General features: G+C 35.2%; 1 protein-coding gene across 15 annotated transcripts in view; it reads left to right on the forward strand.

Moving 5' to 3' along the window:
* Positions 1-26,640, forward strand: part of LOC110372116 (uncharacterized protein) — a 347,254-nt gene that overhangs the window by 281,069 nt on the left and 39,545 nt on the right. For 13 of the 15 annotated variants that reach the window (XM_064038470.1, XM_064038468.1, XM_064038472.1 and 10 more), the window contains one exon: positions 4,361-4,423. In XM_064038470.1, the coding sequence (XP_063894540.1) occupies positions 4,361-4,423 (63 nt within the window). Of the gene's footprint in view, positions 1-4,360; positions 4,424-8,889; positions 9,466-26,640 lie in introns of those variants that run through there. The other 2 variants (XM_064038483.1, XM_064038481.1) reach the window with 2 other exon arrangements.

A 26,640-nucleotide genomic window follows, 5' to 3' on the forward strand; every position in this document is an offset into this window, starting at 1 on the left:
CTCGACGGATAATGTCATTTATGTTTGCATGCCGCGCAATACGGCCCGCACTGCGGCTGCACGACAGGCCGTGGTGTCCGAGGCTGGTGACAGCCTCACCACAGTGGCAGCGATGAGGGGAGCAGCACGGTGCTCCTATACGTAAACAAGTAGCGAGGCGGAAAGTTGTATCGTCAAACATGGTGCCAATGTTTGACGACGGTAGTGCCTGAAGCCAAAGCCCCGACTCCCATCTACCCACAGCCAGTAGGCGCGCTCGCTCAGCAGGAGTAATTGCCGTTTCTATCAAACTATTCCGGGTTACTCTGCAGAGCGGCTCATCCCACTGTCTTTGGGAAGACGGGTTGCTGGGTAAATTTTCGTTCGGGCAAGTAATTTTCCATGCATCCATAGCCTCGGCTAAATACGGCACCTCGAAATCAGCCAGTGTTGGAGTAAGAATATTCCTGGTTAATTTCTCGGTGCCGTGAACCGAGGATATGAATGCCGGTAAACTAATACTGGTAATTTTGCGGACGCCGAGACCTCCCATCCGGATGGGCAATGTGGCTTGTTGCCAGGCTCGGTCGTCCAGGGCCACATTGAGAATGGAGCTGAGGGTATGGCGGATAATTTTATCAATTGGGTCTAAAAGGTGGCTATGTTTAAAGAGATGAGAAGAACGGAGGTAATGTGTAAATTTAGGACCAAAACAGCAGTGTCGAATAATTGTGATGGCCGAATGCATTGATATTTTCTGTAGGCGTTCCGAAATATCGTTGAAATTATCAATTTTTTCCGAAATAAATGTAGAAAAAGATTGGTCTAGGATGGGAGCCCCAAGGAGGCGGTGAGACTGTTTATCTATAATTTTAATCTGTGGTGCTAATGATTGAAATTTGGATATTGTCATTTGTCTGTCAGTCGTGTCAGTAATAAATAATTCACATTTTGTACAATTTAGTTCTAAACCAATGGAATGAAATTTATGTTTTAAATGAATGAAATCCTGAAATACGGTCTCTACATCGCCTCCCAGGGTCCCATCATCTAGATACCAAACGTAAATCTAAAGCTAAATCTCCTTTCGATTCCCTCAGCGTGACTCTGATTTGATGCATCAGTGATCGCCTGAACATGCCATTTGATGTTAAAGCTCATAAGTTTGGAGCCAGTTCCTTTACGACGCTTTGGACCAAGAAATTGCTTGATGTGAACCGTTATTTTGTAAAGTATGAAATTGGGAATGTTGCTTGTTTGAGATTGGGATTATTTTGGGTTTATTTTGGAGATGAGATGGATGGAAAGGCTGTTTACTGTATTTCTATTTTTTTTCTGCTGTTATCTAATTTTTTAATTTCTTCGTAATTCATTGGTTAGGTAAATACAGTAGAATCCGGATATAACGACCTTCAAGGGACCGACGATACTATGTCGTTCTAACCGGACGACGCACAAAACGGACGGATTATTTCTTAAGTACATAACTTAACTTGTACATACATACATAACTTACGAATACATATTATTATCTTCTTATATATAAAAATAAATTGATGTTCGTTAGTCTCACTAAAACTCGAGAATGGCTGGACCGATTTGGCTTATTTTGGTTTTAAAATGTTCGTAGAGGTCCAGGGAAGGTTTAAACGATACGAAGTTTGTGGGGTCAGCTAGTCTTCTTATTTATAAAAATGAATTGCTGTTCGTTAGTCTGACTAAAACTCCGGAATGGCTGGACTGATTTGGCTTATTTTGGTTTTAGAATGTTTGTAGCGGGGCGGGGGTGCGAGTGCGTAGGTAAACAAAACATTGCGCGTGTGTCGTTTTAACCGGACGTATTATAATAAATATTGGTCGCTATAAGCAGTTGGTCGCTTAAACCGGAGTCGCACTAAACGGTTATATTGTCTTAGTACCTATATACGAAACCTAACTTGAGTAAAGATTATCGTCGCTAAAACCGATTAGTTGTTATAAGCGAAGTCGTTATATATGAATTCTACTGTAATTTGAAATAGACTTATTTTCGCAAAAGAATTTATTTGCTAATTTTCTTCAAACCCATTTGATTCATTACCTACCGATTCAATTGAAGGCTATAAGTACAGTCACCCACAACACAGTCAACTCAAAACATTCACACGCACAGTTGATTTATGTGTTCAAAACAAAATCAATTAGCGACAACCCCTCGTAACTAACGCACAATATCAAGACAGGACCGAAAGTCAGAACTCATATAAACACTCCGTTTCGGCAAGATACGGTACATACGTCAATAAAACTGACATTACTCTTCAAGAGGACTTGTCAGAAGTCTGACCCAAATGCGTCATTATTGTGCTGTAAATACTCGCTGGCCAAATTATGTTGACCTCGAGTGTACTTTGAATGTTGATCGTGAGATGAGGAGTGAAGAGGTCAGGTTAAGTGGTTGGTGTAAACCAGTATAGTGTTATGTCGATTTAGTGGTGATATGTGACTGGGTCATGTGGTATGCCTAGTAGGCATATATGAAGCTCGTAAATATGAGGTGGTAGATAGCGCTAAGTTTAAGCCTGCATCGTGCGAAGTAAAACTAAAAAATATATATAATTTTTAATTTTCGTTGAACTCGTATTCTCTCCCTACAATTTTCTGAAACGTAATACAATTATACTTTTGTGAACCTTAGATAAACATATACTTAAAACAGCATTATAAACTTCTTTAAAATTCAAAATACCTTGTCAATTTTATAATATCTACTTGCATAGACGTAACCATTTTCCCCCCTCACCGCAGACATTCCCAAAACAAAATCACGAGAAATATTTTGAAAACTACGGCACCTGTATTTTGTTTGAAAAGCTGAAAGTTCGATGGTGATTTATTGCATATTCGCAAGTAGTTCGTACAAACTGACAGGAGCCGCACTTGCAATCTCAATGTGCATACAATCTTATTTGGCTTCGTTACAGAGTTTGTATAGACAAAGAAATAAAGGATTTTGAAGAATACTCTGATTGGGTGCTTATGTGTTACAAACAGTGCTATGTACATCTGGTATGAAGAGAGTTTCAGATAGTTTCATGTCTTCTTATAGAAGAGTTATTATAATTGCTGTGGTTAATGTTGACTCAAAATTCTGCTCTAATTACTAAAATGACTTTACAATGCATTAAAATTGCCACAATCAAATGATGCATATCGTCATTGTCATTTACCATACGAATGAATTTTTTGGCCTATTTTGGCCTTCAGCACCTTCTATCTTCTTGCCAAATTTTATCTCAGTCAATTCAGCCATTGTAACATGAAATGGAAAAAAAGGGGAAAAAGGATCAAGTGTTGCTTTACGTATAAGTTGAAAATACATTCGTACGTGATACAAACTATGCGTGTTATACATACCTAGATATTGCATTAGTACATGGCAGCTTAAGTGTGCAACTGTGAGCAAGTTAGTCAGATTAGGGTTTACACCTTGACTAATCTCTACGGGTCAGAATATTAGCACGACAACTATAGATACTAATAAATAGAGAGATAGAAAATATCTAAAACCCATTTATTTGCCATTTTAGGATAGGAATATGAACGTGATATTTTAGTGCTCAACTTTACTTTAAGCTACCTATTTCTAGAAAAATATACTTAAAACGGTTACCATGTGTATCGATTATATTATTCAGGATAGAATAATAATAGCTCATCTGTACTACTTTATCTAAAAATATCGCTGTTCCCATTCATCAGTCTTTAAATGTTGATAATTTGCAATGGCAATGAATATTGAATTACATAATGAATGAAATAGCAATGAAAGGTTCTATCAATAATGCCGTTGAAACTCGCCAAGTAAATAATTATTTTCGGAATTCTATACGTAAATTTATTTCCATATCCAAACGCACATAAAACGGATAGCCCGTCTTCACACCGAAATAAACCATTCAAATACAATCTAACTCGTGTCTTACGGACATATATCACTGCTATAACATTTTGCAAGTAACATGTACCCTTTCACGAGCCGATTCCGCCCTCCGCCTCAGAAACCGCACGAATGCTCGCTCTTACATAACAATCATACCTTTTCTACAGCCTCCCTGATAAATAGCTAGATATACCAACTTATATTTTGCGTAACACCACGTGGTTCAATAAAGTACTTTTGTTGCGACAACGCCATCTAGCGGGTGGCGCGAGAATCACGTAGAGAACACGCTGGCTAAAATGGTTCGGGAATACCGTTTTGCTCTCTAGGGGCGCTGTTTCAGCAAGCGTTTACGTGAGTTTGCTGAGAGATGGCGCTACGTGTTCTGTTTCTTAAGATCTTTGCTAGTGTGTTTTTCTTTAGTCAGACATCTAATGGCATGTTTTTCCTTTGTTTCAGCTCTCGGAGCTCGAGCAGCGAGTCCTGGAAGCCGAGGGCAGGGCAGAGGAAGCGGAGGACAAGGTAAGAAAAAACTTAGTTGTGTAGTTTTCAGAGCAATGCCGTAACTGTTTTTAATATTATTTACTAGGGTAATTAAGGATGTAATTAAACTCCAAGAACTAAAGCAATCTACTCAACAAATTAAATCGCGCGTGAACAGAAACATCCTCTTCGTAAATAGAATCTTAGCTCAGATTTCCAATAAAGCCGTATTTTTCCCGCCAATAAATTCCCCCGCGCATACGATGTGCAAGTCAGTGCGGTCAGCAAAAACATTTCATTAATCCCTTAACAACTGGCAGCTTTTGTTTGATAGAACCTTCGTCACTGTTTTGGATGCCATTAGAGTCTGACGATTAATAAAGTTTGCTTTGATTTTTTTGGGAACATTTCCTATTAGAAGTAGTGTGAGGTCAGCAGTTTTTGTTTTTACGCTTTACTTTCAGCACCTTTGTTTTTGACAAATATTTTTAAATTTAAATCTACTATATTAATAAAGACACAATATCTGACCCCTCATAGTGCATATCTCAGATTGAAATTCGATATCAACCGCACCCATAGCAAAGACATAATCCAATGTTTAAAAAATCCATAAACTCAAAAGCACCCATACAAAACACGTTCTATTTTCAAAGTTCAAATTATGTACTTCGAAATTAAAAATTCTACATAAATCTCTGGAATATTCGTTTTAATAAAAACGTTCTATTTTCAAATAATGTAGTTCGAAATTCAAAATTCTACATACATCTCTGGATTATTGGATCAATACCGGAATGGCTGCACGTCGGTACTACGGAAGATTTAATTAAGTGTCGCGAGAACTCAATAAATTAATTAATAAGCGGGGCTCGGGCGGACACATTATGGGTATTCGGGCTCCAAATATAATTACCGTCCCGTTGTTTAAATAGGCGGCTCATAACTCCATGGAAAAGTGCTACGAGTGTTCGTAATAGAGTGGTTTTAAAGTTTTTTGTGAGTTATGAGAGTGGGCCTTTAAACAAATGGGTGGTTGTTAATGAGCTTGATATCCAAATTCTAGTATTAATAATTTCTTAAATAAAGATGTTTATACAAATGTGTACCAAGCATGTACAAAAATAATCACATAAATACTTTCTTTACTTTTTAGTATGTACAAGTTAGGACAAAAAAGGAATCTGCGGCGATTTTTATCGCACATAACATAACATAAAATTAAACGCACCACTAATCTTCAGTGGACAGCTTTCGAGCACCATTCTCATATAAAACCTCCATACCTCCATTATACAAAATAAAAGCTATGTTTTCTATAGCACTTATATCCCAATATTTCCTAGGGCTAATATGAAATGATTGAACGTCATTGTAACAAGTGAACGGCCTCGTCATAAAATAGATCCCCTTAAGGGACGTTTTCGGACGTTTTGGTATATTTTGTCGGATACACGCTGACAACTGAGGGATGGTGATGACTGGGGTGTACTGTGAGCGTGATAGGTCATAGAGGTGTAAGCGTGATGGTTTTATTTAATAGAGGATGTAGAATAGAGCTTCTTTTCTTTCTTGTAGAAAGATGTGCGAAAATTGAGTTGTGAAACATTTTTCTAATTTCTAAACGCCTGTTAAGTCTACTGCCAAAAATTCTTATTGGATGATTTAATAATTTTTTAATTAAAATTATAAAAAACTAGGTTATGATAATTACCATCATGTTAAATATAAAAATCTATATCCTACAAAAACCTTTATTATTCAAGATTAATAAATGTGCCATCATGTAAGCTTGGCAAAAAACAATACAAAACTCATATAAGCTAAATCATTAATTTACAATAAAAAAAATAATTAAAAAATCTATAGAAAATTCGTTTACCAAAATTAAATAAACATAATATCTACACCTGTATGAACCCTCGATCATAAAAAAATAACAATAATTATTCAAAAATAAATTTCAAAAATAAATTACCAGTTCTTTGTATGCCATCGTTACAACACGAGAGCTTTGTACACAAGTGAGTACAGATCGCGTGGGGGATGGACGCTATTGATTTTCACAATTGCAGGATTATGACTCACCCGACGGCTTTGTTTGTTTTATATTTACATACGAACTCTTTTTAATTCATTCTGGATTTAAAATTTTGAGAGGGTAACCCTTTGGATTAAAAAAAAACAACCGGTGGTAACTTTTTTTATGTTGGCAAGGGCCGTTTTTAAATGTCGTGTATAACATTCTAACAATTAAAAGCCTGGTATTATAATGTTAGCTTCAGTTTCTCAATCAGATGTAAAAAATAAATGAAAACAAAGAGATAACTGACAGTACTTACCTAAATAATGAGTGAAAAAAATTTAGAACCAGTTCAATGTTACCAAAAATTACTGAAGAAAATGTGTTATTTTCTGTCCCTTACTACTCTTAATACTCTTTAAAGCCTAGCCCTTCAATTTAATTATATACCAAAGTCTTTAAAGTTTATGAAAGTTACAATTCTCCAAAAAATATGGTATGACGGGAAAACGGGTTACAAATAAACTTCACAACTTAATGAATACTGTAATAATATTGTTTCCCAACAGAATTCCAACTGGGATTAAAACCACACTTTATGTGTGACTTTTCCATTACAGAAGCAAACAACAGTTCCCGCCTTTATCGCGACGCCATTTTGTTTTACATTTTGAATTCGGAATGTGAGAAACAAAAGTTGCGCTAATTACAAAAAGTTGGAGTGTGTTCTTTGCTTTTTGTTTTGGAATTTTAATACGTTCTCCTATGCTAATTTATTAGATTCATAGCTGTAATACCTACATAATTATTATTATAAGTTTGAACATTTTTTTTTTATTATAAGAATAATTAAAAGAATCGTGCAGTGAACGTCCGTGTGAAGTCCAATTAATAGAATCGGAAAATGATAAGAAAGGAGACAAAGATGTCCTTATGTATTATTCAAACTTTAACCACTATTCATAGACCAAATAATGTTCTATCAAGACCACGATCAGACCGATGATCACAACCCCATAATACCTCAGGGACAGTCAGGGATAACCTTAAACTTTCAATCACAACCAAAACCCTTCGCAAATTCATTCAAGAGCCATAAAATGCTGCAGGATAACTTACATCGACGGCGTAAAACTGTGTCAACAACTCAAAGCTTACTACGTGATCACAATGCAAGGGGCACGCGAATGACGATAGCCAAGGGACTGTGGTACGCTCAGAACGGCTCTGAGCGACATTTTATCGCTCCGACGGAGAATTGCATAGCCTCACGTGATAAAAGATGACTACGTATTTTCGTTTGATGGCCTCTTACTGGTTTATTTGAATGGTCTAGGAATGGAGTGGCTTGGGATTTTATTGGGCTGTGGTGTAGGGTTTGTTATGTAGAAAAAGTATGGTAGAATATTCGCCGTGTCAAATAAATACCTATTAGGTAAATGGTATTTTGATAAAAACTAAAAGATCTCACATACAAAGTTTACCACTTTCACTTTGCTGTCACTTTTTACCTTGTTCAGAAAGAAAGAGTCAGCAATAGATTTAAAGAAGCTTTAACGGGGCTTTGTGCAACTGACGGATAGACTACCATATACCTTACAAAGTAAAACGCTGCAAATTCAAAAAATATAAAAAGCATATTATTAACATTTTAAAAACAACAGTTATTTTTACTGGAACCCCTATCACTATTCTTGCGAATCACATTTTGTTTACCTTTGCAAAATTCTAAAGCATGGTCTTTCAACTAAAATGACCTAGCAAAAGTCTGAAGGACCGATTCTCCGAGTAAAAGGACCAACACTTTTGTCGTTAAAGCGCCACTGCACGGCTTTTATTTCTCAGTAAAAGATTGTACCTGCGTCCGAGAACGTGATAGAAAGCATGTTCCTGCAAAAGGTCTTCTTTTTATTTTATTCAGCTTGTTTTATTTTTCTTAAAGTGCAGCTCTATCGGAAGGAAACAGTCTAGTCTTACAAAACCGTTAAGACTTTGCATCCTTGTGAAATAAGCAATCGAAAAAGTCTTTAAATCCTTGACATAAAACATGATTGATTGAATGAATAGAAAGTACACAAACAATCAGTACATTGTTGGTCTTAAAATCCTGGGAATTTTATCCTCAATACTATCAAGGTTCCCCGTTATGCAATTCATAACCGTCGATCCATCAAAACGTTATCGAAATAATTATCAAATGATTACGGTACAAATCTGTAGTCACACGGAGCGCTCAGCTATGACATAATAACCCTACCGATAGCCACCCCATGCGGTCCGCACCCCTACAACATTAGCTTTTTACCATTATCCAGAAACAAATAATATTAAACTTTATACCACAGCTATAAAATACATATTGATACGCAACATACATGACCATTCCATAGAACTTTTTTTTTACATCGAAAGTCTGGCTCTGGCAACAATAGGAAAGTCTTCAATGGCGACCCTTCCGCGCATGCGTGCTATACGCAACCAACTTCACTACAATACACCACGCCACGGTACTCCACAACTTCGTCCCGATACCTGTATATACATCATAACAATTTCTCCTATTTAACAGTTAAATAATACACTAAACGTAAATTAAATCCGTCTTGAAACCGCGACTTGTATGTTACCGTCACATTTACGAGTCTCGGTGATCGCCTTTCAGTAACGCGCGCGTTAACGTTCCCGTTGCGTATAGAAAATACTTTTGATCAATAGGAGCTCTTTATTAATTTATTTGGTGTTCTAGATAAGAAAGCATCGCTTTTCGCTGCTAAAATGTGTTCTGGTATATCGTATTAATTGTGATAAATACGTATCCAAGCCTAAGTGTAACAACGAACGTGTAATATTAAGCTTTACTGTGTATTTTAAGTAAAAGTGTTTATTTTTGAAGTCAAGCGTCAATTTTGATAGGAAGTCAGTGTTTTGTCGGGTTAGTGATAGTGTTAATATGTCGAAACCTAATACGCTGAAGGCCCACAGACTGAGTGCTGAGTTTGCCGAGAAACGGGCTCAGACGGTGAAGAAAACTGATCCATCTAATTCATAGCAACCACCCGTGAGTACCGAATGTTATTGTCACATAAAATCGATGCTATAGCCGTTTTATAACCTAAGAACTTTACTTATTTATTAAAAGTATTAATACTTGTCTAAATATCATGAAAACATAAGCGATTTATGTCATAGAACTGTCTACTACATAGTTTTATGTTGTTTCTAATAATGTGTTCGCTACTTTATATACCTACCTATTACAGTATCGATAGGAACTTTTGATTAGATAGATATACCCATTATACAGTCATAAGTAGATAGTCCGGCCACTTAAACAAATTAGGAATCGAAAATCGATTGTTCTTCAATTTATAATGAGGTAGAGCCTTACCTATATTCCGGACAATTAGCCGATTGAAATATTCGATTAGTCGAGTTGTTCTTTCGTTTATTTTCATAAAGAGAATCTTACATTTTGATATCTTATTAATCTAAGCAATATTTATGTCATCTGTGAAGCATACCTACATTTGTTTTATTATCTATGGATTTCAGCCTGTACTTATACAATATCTAAGTATGTAAGTTGGGCTAAAAAGTTAGTTTTTTTTTTCATTCAAAATGCGAATAAAAGGACCAAAAACGTGAAATAAAAAGGTCAGGTTGTAAGCAATAGTATGCCAAGCACATGATGTCTACGATTCAACATGGCCGCCTCTCAGCTGTTCGCTACGGTACGCATGCGCGGTGGGTTTCCCGCCATCTTTGAACTTTGCCCTAGTATGCTAGGCGCCAGTAAAATGCTACTTTAGGAATGTAATAAAAATCGCCCGGATTTCCTGTAAATTCTTGTTAAGAATAAAGATTTTGTTTATCGTCGAAACTTTTATGTTAAAATGTTTATTTATGATTTCTGTTAGCTTAGCTGACTTTCCAAAAAGAGAAGATTCTCAATTCCTCGGGATCTTTTATTTTTTATTTACATCCATCTATTATCAGAATGCCTGGACCTATTTGCAAAATTCTTTTTTGTAGTTTAGTAAATAAATATTACCTATGATATGTGTGCGAAAATTTTTAAAATTTTTTCGTATCAAATACTTACCAATATTTGTTATATTTAATATTTTATCACTCTATTTAAAACAAAGCGCATTGCCACGTGTAACGCATAAATACGATATGCTAATTACATGTGAAAACACGCAGAATTTCGGTCACGCTATTAACCCGTTTTTACGTCCTTACCAAAATGTTAGCCCTTTTATGTAAAACAGTAGCAGTTGATAAAGCTTATTAACGCGATAACATCATTAACGAAATAAATACTAGTCAAAAGCATGAAATAAAGACCTTTATAATATTTGCTTTTAATATTAATAGAGGAAACTATACATTTCTTCAGAAAAAAGCGTATATAATAAGTCTTTGCTTATGTAGAGCTTATGTACCTCATCAGATTCTTGAATTCTGAAAATATCGTTATTGTGACTATTCACTCTACATCTGCTGCAAAAAAAACACTAATCTAAACACAACGAAACGCGGATTCTCAATTACGAAATCTTGTTTCAAATTCCATGTTTAATCGTATGGTTTGTGACACTTAAACAATAGACTAAAACAAAGACCAAAGTAGACTAAAATTTCTATTTAACACAACAAACTTTAACTGTAGTTCTCAAGCAAATTCAACAAACACAAAGCAGAACCACAGTCATTTGTTTCATACAAAACAAATGCTAGTTTCTTTTTAAAGACATGGATATTTATGCAGAAACATTGCCAGTAGGAATTATAGCCGATCCATCTATGCCAGACATATGTAACCAGAACAATGGAACAGCTAGTAAGTGATATTGGAAAAACTCGAAAGCCTGGGAATACCCATTTGCTCCTATTTTTCTTAGAGCTAAATCAAATTTTTGTTGGAAACTTTTCTGGTAAGGACCAAGTTTTCTGTTGTTCTGAGAGTATAATGTTTGTTGGGATGGCGGTAATTTTATTTCGTAATGTTCTTTGGAGCAAACTTTTTAGAGGATTATATCCGCCGACCCTGAATATTACAGATAATTGTTTCAGAGAATTCTCTCGCTTGAGAAATGGTAATATAAACCTAGATAATAATGCGTTTATAAGTTTCAAGGGCTACAAACAAAGCTTCAGTTTTAAGAAGATCTGCAAATACAGTCGTAAAGATTTTATGCCACAGCTCCCAAATAAATCTTGATCCCACTATAGTCTCAATGATCCAAATCAAGAAGTTAAACCATAAAGATTTTAAATCATATAACTGACGCACATTTGCTAAGCTCGTGTGCAAATGGCAGTAAACCTCGTAAACTCACACACAAGTCGTTTACGCGAAAACCATAATGTCAGTTCATAGTAGTTGCAAACGGCCATGAGTCAGAGAGAGCAATAACCCCGCCCAGACGTAGTATTGTGGATCAGTCGGTAGATTAGTCGCTGGATCAGTCCGCAGATCTTTAGCCTCAAAGAAACACCTAAAAGAACGATAAAGGAATTTTATTTAGCGCTTTAGACTACAAATCTAATTGAGGCGGGTGAAGCTTTGCTTTATACCTCTAGTGGCTTGAAACGATTGAAGCGGCTAAATGGTATTTTTCGCAACAAAACCCCGGCTTGAAATTCAAAGGTTTGAGTTAATTGAACAACTTTCTGTCTGGACTTGGTGTGCTTTATGACGAACATTTGCTTTCATTACAACTTTAATGAAAATTATGGCTGCATTACCATTTTGCTTCAAGACATCCTTCGGAACTAAGGACCAAAATAAATTGACTGACCAAAAGTTCTCTTATTGAAAATAAAACGAATTCTGTCCACCATATTTTTCCTTATTTAAAAAATATAGTATCGAAAATACTGGGTACTTACAAACATACCTAAATATAACATATTCTCTTTAGAAGTAGTAGGCTTAAACTATCTTTCATAGTAAGTAGTCCCTCGTGGGTATATAAGTCTCCGTACGGTAAACTGTATTGGTCCTTTAAGACTCAAAGGCTGTAAAAGTTTATGAGGGTTATTGTTACTGGGTCATTGGTACAGGTCACATAAAATAAAGAATCTTAAAATGAAAAGCTTTTCTCTTCTTTTCCAACCGTAAAAAAATCGTAAGGTCCTCAATTCGAATCTCTGTTTTTTTTTTATACAAATGATCATGTTGTCATTTCGAGTTTAGAAGATAACTAGCTTTCGCCCGCCGTTTCACCCTCGTTCTATAGCCGGATGGTGACAAAAACTATCCTATACCCTTCTCTCGGGTCCTCCACTCTAATTTTCAGCCAAATCAGTCAAGCCGTTTTCATGTTATGTCGTGACAACGGAAAGCGGGTTTCATTTTTATATATATAGATTATTCCACATTTTCAACAGAAACAAAGTTACCTAACGCATTCACATTATAGTATGTTTTGCGATCACTTACCTACTCCATCTTGTATGAATAAAATATGCAACAATGCGCTGCAAACATGACATAACATGAAAGCTACACACTATTTACATGAACGGGGAAATTGCATTACATCCTTCATGAAGCGTAGTATTCAGCCGATACTTAAAGCTTTACCTTAAAGAGAAACTGGTGCACACCCTATACTAAACAAACTCTTCAGCTTTGTAATATTTTATTATGCTGAAGATTTTGTTTGTTTGTTTGAACGCGCTAATCTCAAGAACTACTAGTCCGTTTCGAACAATTCTTTCAATGTTACATAGCCCATTTATCGAGGAAGGCAATATGATACTTTTATTTCGGGTCGTAGAATAGTTCCTACGGGACGCGGATGAAATCGCAGGCAGAAGTTAGTTCTAATATACGCTCTAACTTTGCTCGTAGGAACTAACTAGTATGAGGTAACGAGGAGTAGATTTAACTAACCGATTCAGTTGTAAAAGCTTTTATTGTTTGAAAAGTTATGCTGTGGTCATAGTTGGTTTGCAATATCAAAACTTATGAGTCGCGTGTTTGGTCTTTTGATACTTGTTTCTAATGGATTCATTCTTAAGTTAAAGTCAATTAATTCATGGTGCAAAATAATTATGTTTATTTTTGTACAAAATATAGAAGAAAGCTTAATATTATAAGATTAATGTCTTTTTGGTAAAAAATACACGTAATTAAACTTGCTAAACGTAACGAAATGAGTAATTTCAATTTGAAGTAACTAGTAAACCTATCAATAGTTAACCAAGACTATCTAGAGACACGGCAGTGTGTCCGCCAAGTTCGAGCAAAAAAGGCGACACACCGGCCGTGGGTTATATTACACGAACCATTTCGGGCCAAATTCGACCCCCCTGTAACTCAAAATCTATTTTATTTACGCATATCAAATTTCTAGTATCTGTTGAGACCCCCTCACTTATCTAAAATACAAAATTTCATTAATATACCTATTGTAGGTCTTGAGATATTGACGTCAGAAAATCGCTATTTTTACTATACACTGATTCACTGATTCACTGATTCACTGATTCACTGATTCACTGATTCACTGATTCACTGACTCACTCATCAAAAACCTAGACCACTTCCAATGGTCGTATTGACTTGAAATTTGGCATGGAGGTAGGTCTTTATGTCAAGGTAAAGGGAAAAATCTGAAAATGGCCAAGTGTGAGTCGGTTTCAAAATAATGAAGGTGTTTTATACCTGGTGTAAATTTATACCCCTAAGGAACTAAAACGAACTAAATTTATCTATATTTATATAATATATCTTCGAATGGTACAAAGGTTTGTATTTAGTCAAAGTAAAGTAAAAATCTGAAAACGGCCAAGTGTGAATCACTTTCGAAAATAACGAATGTGTAACTTTGATCCACGAACATAATATATGATAACATGTCATGTCAGTCAGTTGGTAAATCTAGTCATAGTTAATCTAGTTCATTTCTTTGTAACAAACATAGTGCATATTAAAAAATCTAAAAGATAGTATAAATGAGACATTTCTTTAACTAACTTCATCATAAGAAAAAAATAAAATAAACAACCTTACAAAAATAAATGAAATCCCACCCAAAACAAAAATGTGAAAGACTGCCAAGTTCGATAATATGGGAATGCTTCGCCTATAAAAGAAGTGAGATCTGAATAAGTACCAAGTTCCATACACATACCTCAGTTAAAAATAGTTACTTTTTAATGATGATTACTTGGCAAGTTTTAATAGAAAATTAAATACTTGATTCATTGCGTTTAGTAAGTTTATAACAAGGTGTATGAAAACTTGCCAAGTAACATCATTAAAAAGTAACTATTTTTAACTGAGGTATGTGTATGGAACTTGGTACTTATTCTGATCTCACTTCTTTTATAGGCGAAGCATTCCCATATTATCGAACTTGGCAGTCTTTCACATTTTTGTTTTGGGTGGGATCAATATTACTCGAGTAACTTAAAACGTTCCCAAACTGTTCAGGTCCTACAAGCATTATCGAGAGAGACATTATTCAAAGACTTTGGCTATTATCTACGACCTTGCTCGAAGCTGCTATAATGCATTATGCATTCCAAATTGCACCCAAAAGGATTAATCTATAGTTTATTATCTAACTTTTGTGATAATTTATGTGAGACTCTAATGGGAGTCTCATTAAATTCCTGTGAGGTATGAGTCTTAAGTCTATTGAGTATGGTTTATAGCTCTGTTACAATTGAAAGAAACTAAGCACTCCACACCAACCTTACTGAATTCTATATTTTTACTTACTTTTACTAAATCCAAAGTATTGGATGTTACTAATTTATCATTAAACTTGCAAAGTTTCTTTTTGGTCCTCCGGTCCATACAAACTTTTGAGGTAGATATTATAATATTGAAAAGAGGTCACTATAATATTATGTACATTATATTTAGCATTAAACACATCATAAGCATGTCAAAGATGTAAGAAACTGTGTCTTGAACAGAAACTTCTAAACGATAGGGTTGTCGAAATCCGTCTCAGTGCTTATCGGTATCTAATCTTCAGACCAAAGCTCTGTACTTCATTTGCTTATGTATGTATTTTTATTAAATTATTTAGAAAACTATGGCGGAAAACTACAAAAAAGTTGTTTCACAGAACTTGTGTGTTTCACTGTTTTAGCGAGTGGTTTTCTGATTATTTTTCAGACATCACTCATAAAGGTAAATTGCCAAGAAAATATAGCTTGGCAATTCAAATTCTTTGTCACTTGTTAATAAAATCAGAAAAAATCCTGAATGTATGATCTTCATACGCAAACTTAGAAAAAAAAATACTATAAGCTTTTTGAAGATTCACTTCTTGGCATATAAACGTCTCCAACTATGCGCTCGCTTCGATTTATCGCAACAATTTCGATACAGACGTAAAATATTTATATGAAAATTCCTATTGTGTCGAGGATCTGCAGCCCTAAGGTGGATATCTCCATAATTCATGAGTCTGCATGGTATGACGCATTGCGCATTTACATAGATTCCCAAACACACCCGCCGTTGGCCACAGATGTTTCTGTAATACATATTTTATTATTTTCTCTTTTACTGAAAATAGTTTCTGCATTAAAAGAGGTTCTAAACCGATATCCAAGTGCTGGCTGAGAATATTTTCCGCTCAGATTTGAAAATGGAATAATAATGTCAGCCTCCTTTGTTCTTCCGAACATCTTTCCAGATGTTATGGTATGGCAATTGAATAATATTATCGGCTTTAGTGAGAAATATCTTTTATATCCTTATATTCTTAGGCCCTTTTCTAAGTACAACTTCCCTTATTTTTAGTCAGTCATCAGTGAATCCTTACAAAAAGGTCTTGTATGTTTGAGACCCATTCATGCCCTCTCTCCAAAGGCAAAATAAATGTCCCAACATGATTAATCAGTTATCCCAAAACATACCTATGAAACTTAATATACTTACACGTACCTATAGTATAGTATAGTAAATATAAGTACTTAATATTTTTGTACGCTCGTATCACGTTTCAGTATGAAACCCGGGTGTACCGTCAATTACCCGGCTTCGTTGACGAGGGTAAATCCAGGGTAACGTGAAGTTGTGATGAAACCTCGCCAGGATGAAATGAACACCTGACTGATAGGATATACGATATTGTTGTTCATGATTATGACTAGTGTTGGGAGATTGTCGATTGAAAGTTCAGGAAATGTATCGATGTTGTGACTGTCGACTACACTTTATTCACTTCTCTTATCGACTATACTTTTAATCAATTTTAGCTCTATTGGTAATATGTCAAAACTTGTCCGAAAGCGGAGGAGTTATTTATATAACTTTGAGGATTAACATTTACGAAACTGAAATACAAAGGAATACATACAACATTAATATATTTTCCACTAGAGTAAAGGAGTTCCCATATTCAGAAAAGCTCCCAAAACTCTATGGCAGTATGAACATAATAAAAGATTTAAGCATGTAGCACACGACATGTAATAAAATCTTCAACTAAAAACTAAGCCAAACAAATTCCACATTACGTAACGTCAGGAAATCACGTCCAAAATTGTCACGGGAAGTCGGTCGTAGTTTCCTTTATAGTTTGTATGTATTTATTATGCGTCGACCGTCTGTCCGTCTGTCGTGTCGATACCGACGTAATAGACAACACTAGTTGTCCTGTCCAAATGTTGTATTGTTTTAGATTGCTCTACGATAAACTTGGTTGTACCTAAGTTTGTAAGTAACTGATTTATAAGGTACGAGTATAAATTGTTTTTACGTAGTGGTTTTTTTGGGACTTTGGTATTTGTATAAGAATTGTGGAGCATGTTTGTACGCGCTTTCTAAGAACTAATGATACTATTAAATAAACGCATCAGTGTTAGATAGCACATTCAGTTTCGAAAGTGGGGTTTTTTATCGTGTAGTTCCTGTGGAATGCGATGGAAACCTCGAGCTTAAGGCGAGGAAGTGGTCAACAATAATTCCATAACCGGCACGCGCATCTAAGGCGCCAAAAGGGGTCGGAGCGTCTGAGCGGGGCGAGGATAACAATACGCGCGCTAGCTTATAACTAAAAGTCGTAAGCGACAAAATGGTTTTGTAATTGTATTATTTAGAAATGATAATTTGATAAAAAATCCTACTACAATTTTAAAGAGTATGTATATACTCAACTACTAAAAAAGTTAAGAGGCTTTAATCGGTCCCGTTTGCCCATAATATGTGAATCTCTTTTTAAAAAGAGGTATGTTTGATATATTTTTCTCTGTTATAAAAGTTACCTAATCATGTTTCTACAACTAACAAAATAAGGTTTATATCATGAACTTTCAGGTAACCAAGTTGTATTTTGATCCGTTTTGTATTTACTGAGAAAAATTGACATCCTTGGCGCCAAAAATTCCAATTCGTCCTCTTAAGTCCCATACAAATTCTAATTCTTTCATGCTTTGTCTTCAACTGCCATCACTCATCTAATATGTACGTATAGCACAATGATCATTATTTAAAACGTAATTGAAAAAGTCGTATATCAAATTGGTAATTTTATTCGCAAATATTAGTAACACCATTATAGGAACACTTATTTACTAACTATTTATTATTTAATGAGCAATTTCCCATAACATTCGAAGATAATAATGAGAAAATTATAAATTACCATTGTACTTATGTACAAATATTTAAGTTATGAAAAAATACCAAGGGGATTGTTTAGTTTTTTCATGATTTTATGAGATCATTTCTTAACCAAGAGCATTTCCTGAAAGATGTGATTGCTGATAATGATTTGTATTTATTAAAATCAGTGATTATAATTGTTTAACTACACATAAAGAAAGTTTAAGTGCCGAATATAGTTTCTAAATAAACTGAGTGCAATTTTTCAAGTGTCAAAAACTTTTTACTCGTTCATGTTTTTTTAAAAATGAAGTGTCATGGAGTCATGGGAATTTCCCGCGATTTCGGTGAAGTGCTGTTTACAGTGCGGAAGAATTGTGGAAGTAAGGTTTCTTTACAAAATAGTAGTTTTAAATGTAGGTATTATTTGACATATAATGTTATGATGCCTTTGTAAAAAGTGTAACATTATTATGAAACAAAACACTTTACCTCATTTCAGTTTCTTGAAAACTCCCGTTTGTCTTTCTCCGAATTAGTTACCATTAAAAAGCACTTTTGAAAATCGAAAACCAGACAAGGAAACGTCACGACAAATAAGAGACAGCCGAATCAAAACCATTGTGTAATCCCCTATAAATGAGCCTAATATCAACAAAAGACGTACAACAGTTATTTATTAAATAATTTGATGTTATTTACAAACATAATCCTATTGTCTATGCCGGTCTTGTTGCTCAATTGCTCAGTTGTATTTTCGTGACATTCGTGCTAGATATTTGATTCAATGTGGACCATTGTTTCGGATATTTTAATGAAGAAGGTTTTATACAGTCACAATGAAGTAGTAATTAGTTTGCAGTTGATATATTGTGTCCTCAAAATGCTGTACAGCAGTGTCAATGTGGCGATTTCCTTCAAAATCCAGGTAGGACTTGATTTTAATGATAAGTGTGTAACATTTCCTTAAAACTTGTCTACGTTAATATGACTATTATTGGATGCTCTAGAACTAGGCAGTTACTCAGAAAAATATGCTCTGCTTGCGAAGTTGTTATCGAAAATGCAGCATCAAAATTACTGTACTACACACTGAACAACAAATTATAGTTCTAGCCAGTGACTAGTGAGCAGATGGTTTGTTTTTATACAGCTCTCTTGACGTTGCATGAAGAAAAAGTAATTAAAAGTAGGCAATACAAATTTAATAATGTATGTATTAAGACTATGTATTTGAGCTGTTACTGTACACCAATAAATAAGCAAAGCTGTCTTTAATAGCTCATCCGCCTTAAGCAAACCTGTACGCTCATTCTTTCTCTACCTCTATATAAGAAAAATACAGACTGTTCCTTGCAGTGGGACATTAAAAATGATAAAAATGACGATTTCCACACCAATACTACAAAACCAAGAATTTGCATATACAAAGCTTAATTCACCATGCATCAAAATAAACACATACCTACATATACATCAGCCGGTATCTGGCTGTGAACTATGACTGTATTTGGACTCGCGCCAGACCGTGGCTCCGGTCGCCACTTGCGTTTTTGTTCGTTTTAACACTAGTCCTAGTACACACTGATGGTTTTGTTTTTTTTTATATTGTTGTGTCTGTAATTCTGAATGTGTTTCGTAGATTTAGGTGGTGATGGGTTATTAATGAAGACCTGTAGAAAGCATAGTATGAATTAATTATATTGCCTAAGCTCTAGTTTCTAGGTATAATGTTAGATTTTAATGCAACATTTATAGTATATTCAAGGGTCAAAAAAGTCCTAACCTAAGTTTCGAAATTCTGTCTTACTTTCTCTTACTTATTTATTTACCTCTTAACCTAAATAGGTGAGTTAAAAATGCTGAGTAAATACTTATATGCATTCAAAACTGTCAGATCTATCATTGCAATAGGTTGCAGACACAATGAAAAACCATTGTTTACTCAAAATAAATAGACCCGCTAAGTTAAGAGCAACTCTCGTAAAAACAAAAAAGCAAGCGTATAGTGACTAATACTAGGCAAAACGATCACATCCACCAACTTGCTTTGCGTAACACCGCTTAAAACTTGGCGCCAACTGCATATAGAGAATTAACACATTTATACCTACGTTTGTAAGCATAACTATTACTATACACATATGTATCTATTTGTATGACTAATTAGCTCACGTATGATGACCTGTCTGACAACTGACTCTTCAAAGCAGACTTATGAAAGTTAATTTCAAAAATATCAAAATTAAGGAAATAATAAACAAAAGTCGTGAATTAAAATGTCGATAAGTCAGTAGTTCCATCTTGCTGGCTGATAAATTAGCACTTAGCACCTTTCGAACGTTAAAAACAAAAGTCAGCCCTCAAAACGCACTCAACCCTTTACCACTTCCTTCGTGTTTTTTCTGATAAAAAAGTGGTGCAAAAAATACATAGCAAATAAAATGATAATCGGTATGTCATTATTTAAAAATACGTACTATGCCTATTTCAGTGAAGTACCTACATGTCCATTTGAACCTGTAAGTAAGTTTTAACAACTGGGCGGTACAAACCGGAGTGTTGGCTAACTGCCAGCGGCCATTTTGTTTTACTTTTTACACTCATTTTAATACCTGTTGTCCTGGTAGTTAGTGTCGTATTTAGTTGTCAATTAAAGTTTACAATTGTCACTAATTGTTGAACTAGTGTCAGCTACTAAAATAGTTAAATAATTGGTTGAATAGATAGTTTACGATTTTAATTCGATACTGGAGCCAAAAAACATAGACAACACATTAACAATACGAAACCATAAAGTAATTTATGTTCTGATAGAAGGTTGTGTCTTCACGTTCATAAATAATTTGGATTTCAGTTGTACTTGTAGGTACTGATTTCACTTCGTGTCGTTTGCTGATTAAGATTACACCAGTCTATGTATAACGATCTCGTTGACAGATTTGGGCAAATGATTTATAGCATCCATCTCCAAAGTGCTATAAATTATATGTACCATTACAAGTTGGATAATATTTCTCAGCAAACATCTTCCTTCACTGGAAAAATAAGCTTATAAATTTTGAATCTTTCATACAAGCATACCACCGTGCATACAATGCATCGTTTCTGAAAATAGCTTGGCCAGACGAGATATGAAATTTTCACGTCCTGAAGTACGTCTAAAAATGTACTGTATACAGTACAGAAACTCTTTGTCCTTCAAGTTATTAGGAAAAGTAACTTAGTAAGCTGTAACAAGCAGTTGAGGGAGTGGACGTGTCTCTGAAGTTGAACGTAACATGTTTGCCCTTCAGCAAAATTTTGTCCTCAAATGTGAAGGATCCTTGACTTGCATTGGTCACTGAGCAAGAATCACGTTCTGCTTCGCTTTTCATCTCTTTTGATATGAAATGTGGTTGATAGATTAGTCTCTAGTGAAGTCTAGTGTGTACGGCCCGAAAATAAGAAAGAAAATGTTTAAATAATGAATTGCTAACTTACCGCGCTTATAGCACTATATTTCTAAGAAAATACATTCATTAGTACCAACTTATTATAGGAACCGTATCGCGATTGAAGCATACATTGCACACCTTAAAATTTGAACATCGGCTGACGATTTGACAATCAAGGCATTTTCATAATTCATAATGAGAAGCTGCCTACTTACTTCTCTTACACTTCTGATCATTGTTCGGCCAGTATCTTCTCTGCCACTTTAAAGTAAAACCTCTAAAGTACTTACAGCCACTACCGCATAGCTACATAGTACATCAAGTACTGTGTACTTCAAGTACATCAAGTACTGTGTACTTGATGTACTTACAAACTCTAGAAACTAAAGCGACGTGATTGTAAAGTTGGTCGAACGTGTTTTATCCCCTGGCACTCAAGTTTACTAGCTATCCCCTAGTGTATATTTGTTCAGTAGAATTTGAACGCTAGATAAAATGTTACTTGTTGTTTAGACTGACAATATCCTGCTACATTATTTGCAAGGACCGTATTTCAGGTACTATGTTTTTGAGATGAAGACCATTGAAACTTTTAGAAATGATCATCATCTGCCTAGCCTTTTTCTGATAATGTACCTAGGTATTCCTGTTGTTGCTATAATAACAAATACCTACAATGAAAACTATCCATTAAAAAAACTTAATTTTTGTGCGCGAGTCCAACTCAACTTTGCTCTTTTTGTGGTAGTAATTCACTTTCTGTAGTACATGCTTTGAAAACAGGTACATGTTATAATTGACCAAAGTATTACATACAGAGGCTGAAAGATGATGTTTTCATACTTCCTACGTCACAACTCTGTTGATAAACAGTAGCCTGCTGTATATGAATAATACAGTATCATAGTCTAAACTTAGCCTGAGAGAAACATGTTTATTCCTCGTTAGTAACCATTTGTTATCCTCAAGCGTGATATTATTTACGATGGTACTGAATGGCCTGACTCTGACTCGTAATTTTAGGATGTATGCTTGCGCTTCCAGTTTCGGTAATCAAATAAATTTTATGTATAAACTTGAAGGAGTCAGATGTGGAAGTGTTTTGATGTTTTTGATGCTAGAATTCTTTGTAGTAATAAAAACAGATTAAGATATTATCTTTCAACTCTAAGCCTTCCTCGATAAATGGGCTATCTAACACCGAAATTATTTTTCTAATCGGACCAATACTTCCTAAAATGAGAGTGTTAGAACAAATAATTCCTATGTTTACAATAAAGTACTCTATTGATTCAATGATTCCGAGAACAATTGTCTGGTCACCGTCAATTGTTCTTCACGATACGCTCCGATTATTTGCTGAACAACGAACAATAAAAGTATATTATTTCATATTTGCAACTCTCGATACTAGTTGCCGACTATTATTCCGTAAAATTTTGTGGATCTTATCCCTTGAATTGTCCATCGTGTATATTCTAAAGATTATTAGCAATATTACAAAAAAAAAACTTATAGAGGTACATACTGCAACTCCATTCCGTCTTGTATCTTCAAAAAACTATATTCATATAAGTTCCTTCAGCTTTGTCAATTCACTGAACTAGTACTGGCATGCTAGTCTTTAATACGGATTTCAAAAGCTGGCGCGATCGATGCCAACGCTCTCGACTTTACACTTCCATTGAATAGAACTCACAGGATTTTCAAACTATAAAAGGCCAATATCAAACCCAGCCGTAGCTGGAAAAATCCGGGATTCATTACAATAGCAGCGTGATTTTTCGATTATATTATCCCCCAAGATACTGTATATATAGACTCACTGGCCCTTTCTAAAGTTGCAATGGATACTTTACAAAAAATAAACGAAACAGCTCTTCCATAAAGAGATAAGGCGGAACCATACGAACCATACAAACATTCAGCCTCCAGCCAAACCATAAATGGAAGACCCCATCCACGATCTGAAGTCCAGATAAAAGTGTGCTCCATCTCAAAGATGATCCATAAAGGGAAAACGAAACATAACACATTAAACTCTTTCTAATATTAAAAGCCGTTCGTCTAGCTGGCGCCATGGATGCGTGGGTTAAGGGACGCGTAATGTCTTTGCAAACGCTGCTCATGCGTGCAATTCAGGGCTGTCCTGAGTAGATGACACGTCTTTTGTTGAACTTTCTTTTGTAGAAGATACTGTAGAAATGGATTTTTGATGTTTTCACCTAGATTCTTCGCTGCATTTCGATTTCTAGCTGTATAGCTGAGGTCAAAGCCTGCTATAGCTGTTGTATAAGAATGGTCTACCGTACCGTAATTCTAGATTTTAGAATTCCATTTTCTGATAGTCTGAAGTATGCTCATCGTATTCAATTTGCTTCGAAAACAAAAAACAAAAAATACACATATTTTTTTATTTATTTTTTTAAGTTTGGGGGGCCGGTGACCCTAAACCAAAAAAAACCTTTAATTTCCTCGTATCTTACGCTTGGTGCTTTGTTAATCATTTATCATGACTGCCAGCCCTGAGCATCAGTCGAGCGTCGCCTCACAGCAGTTTGTCTTAATACGGCTCCTTTGACTTCAACGTCAAGATTGTGTTGATTGGACATGTTTTAATATGAAAGGAAACGATATTTTTATCACTTTGTATGCCTCACATGCTGTGTGTTCTTTGCGTGCGAAGGAGGGTCTTCCCTCTAGTGTAATTTTCGTCCATAAATAATGAACAGGTTATGTGTCACGTTTTAGGGGACGGAAAATTTTTCTTTCTAATTTAATTTTGTTTCGTTGGTAAGGTGTTTTCGTGGTCACCTTTATCGAGGCAAATTAGTTGATGCAGTCTAGGTTATTGGATGCCGGTCTCAGTGGTCAGGCTTTAAAGGTAGCGGAATCTGCTGCAGAAGCGGAAGAGTACTAAGTACTTGAATATCAAGTACTTAATAATCTCTAAACTTTGTTCAGCAAATTGAATTGACAAAACAATTTGCACAAAACAGACAATAGCGGAACAAGTACACGTGCGGAACTTCCAACCACTTACAGTAATCACAAAGCACAAGTGCTTATTTTCTTGAGCGTGAAAATAATTTTCAATTTTCTCACAAAGAGGTTCTAAGGAAATATTTCCCTCATTTTGTTGTATTTTCCGGCGTTTCTTAGCGTTTTGTAGCCACAACGCTACACGCGCGATGCGAATGCTCCTTCAGGCGATAGTTTTAATTAAATTTCTCCGGTGGTCCCTTCAGGGCTGTTTGCTGAAGCTTTGCAAACGAACTCTTTGTGGAACTTGACCACTCTCGCAGGTGTTATTTGGTTTTAATCTAGAATTTTCTAAGAGGATATTGGTTTTGCACGTGGTTATCTATGGTAAGAGTCTATTACGTTCTTGAAGTATCTTTTATTGGGTAACTTGGCTAAACGATATAAGACTGTGGTAATTTCTCAGGAAAAGGATAAACCTCCAAATGCATTTCTTATAAACTGACCGTATGTGTCGCAAATATTTCTTGTCCCCCATTTCATTAACCTGACCATTTTCCTGAGCCATTAATTACTTAGCGGATTCAACGTTAATAAAATCAGCTGAACATATTATTTCATCAAGCTAATGGCTAAATATTTGACCACCTTATGGCCATAATAAAACAGCATATACCCAGCTACTTTCGCAAAAATCTTATCTCGATGCAATAGAGTTCGAAATAAGTTAGCAAATAAATGTTTATAGTTTATAAGGTCCCTTCACATGCGTCAGCACAGTAACACAGAGGGTGCAACATCTACCCTACTTTTAGGGTTGACTTTGACTCACTAATCGATATTTTTGCCCCAAATATTATAATGAAATGCTATACTATGTGGGTCGTGGACAAAAACGAATGCCAAATATGATTTTGGAAATAATCCAGGGTCACCATGACCTTTATAGAAAACTGGCACCAATTTCTTCGTAGTGAAAGAAACAAGGGTTTCCAATACCAACTTGTCAGGAGATCAGTTCTTTAAAAATTTTGGTCAAGCTGCATTCATTACAACTTTAAGCCACCCTCGACAAAATTTTGGTACAAGTCCAAACAGATGATAAAATGTGGTAGAATCGGTGCTATTTCCATTTATTTGAATGTGTTAATCAATGATTTGTGTGTCTATTTTCAGATCTAATTTGGCTAACAAGTATTGATCGATTTAACGTCGTAGCTTCGCTCTTGTGTCTACTTTAGTGAAAAATATTTTAGGACATCTTTCTATAACGAACTTTTAATTTGTTCTCATTGAACATACTTAAATAAAAGTATAGAAATTGAAGAAATGCTAATCACGTCTGCAATTGCATTGGCTGCAAATTGAAATGGTAATAGGATCGCCACCTAGCACATGGGTCTTAATTCTACTACCAATGAGATTGCGCTTAGCATTTTGCCTTTATCCTTCTACTAACGGGTATGGCTTTCATTTTTGTATTTTTTTGCTAATATCATCCTGCAGTTGGTCAAAGCTTTCGTCCTTTGTATGTTGTTGTTGCATAATCTCCCTTTCATCCTTTTTGCATTCAACTGGTCATGCCCACTGCCTGCTCATTCGTACTAATCCTACCGCCCTTTGGCTATCGATTCACAATCCATTCGTGCGTCACTAATTACTGGTTTATTAATGTTTAGTGGTTAAAATATGCCATTAATGGATTTGATAGTTCATTATTGAGTAGTAATTAACATTTTATGGTTATTGCGACAAGTTTTTTTATGGCTTTCTGACAAACTTCCAATGTCATTAATTTTGAGTCTTCTACATTGTTTATTTCATTTATAACCGTATACATACTTTATTTTGAACCACTAATTAATCAAAACCCCTGCCCATATAAGACTCTAAATATTTCATAAGCGCTTACAAAGTCTTAATCGTGATAGCAAACACGCCAATCATGAAACCACACCATGCAACCGCAGAACATACATATACAGAAATAAAAATGTAAAATTCAAAAGAACTGCAACACACAAAGCACACTGCATCCTGATGCATCGGAGGAAACTGTCGCAATGACGACGTGCTCCAGATTACCCATTCTGGAAACTTTCCAAAGAGCAATTGATATTGGCTGATGTCTGAAATATACCTTACATCGAGGTTTCCTTTAATCTCACAACTTTGTGCCGGAACAGTTTCGATTTGTGTTGCATGGATAAAAATCTTTCGTACCTAA

This window comes from Helicoverpa armigera, chromosome 16 (assembly GCF_030705265.1).
Source record: "Helicoverpa armigera isolate CAAS_96S chromosome 16, ASM3070526v1, whole genome shotgun sequence".
NCBI lineage: Eukaryota > Metazoa > Arthropoda > Insecta > Lepidoptera > Noctuidae > Helicoverpa > Helicoverpa armigera.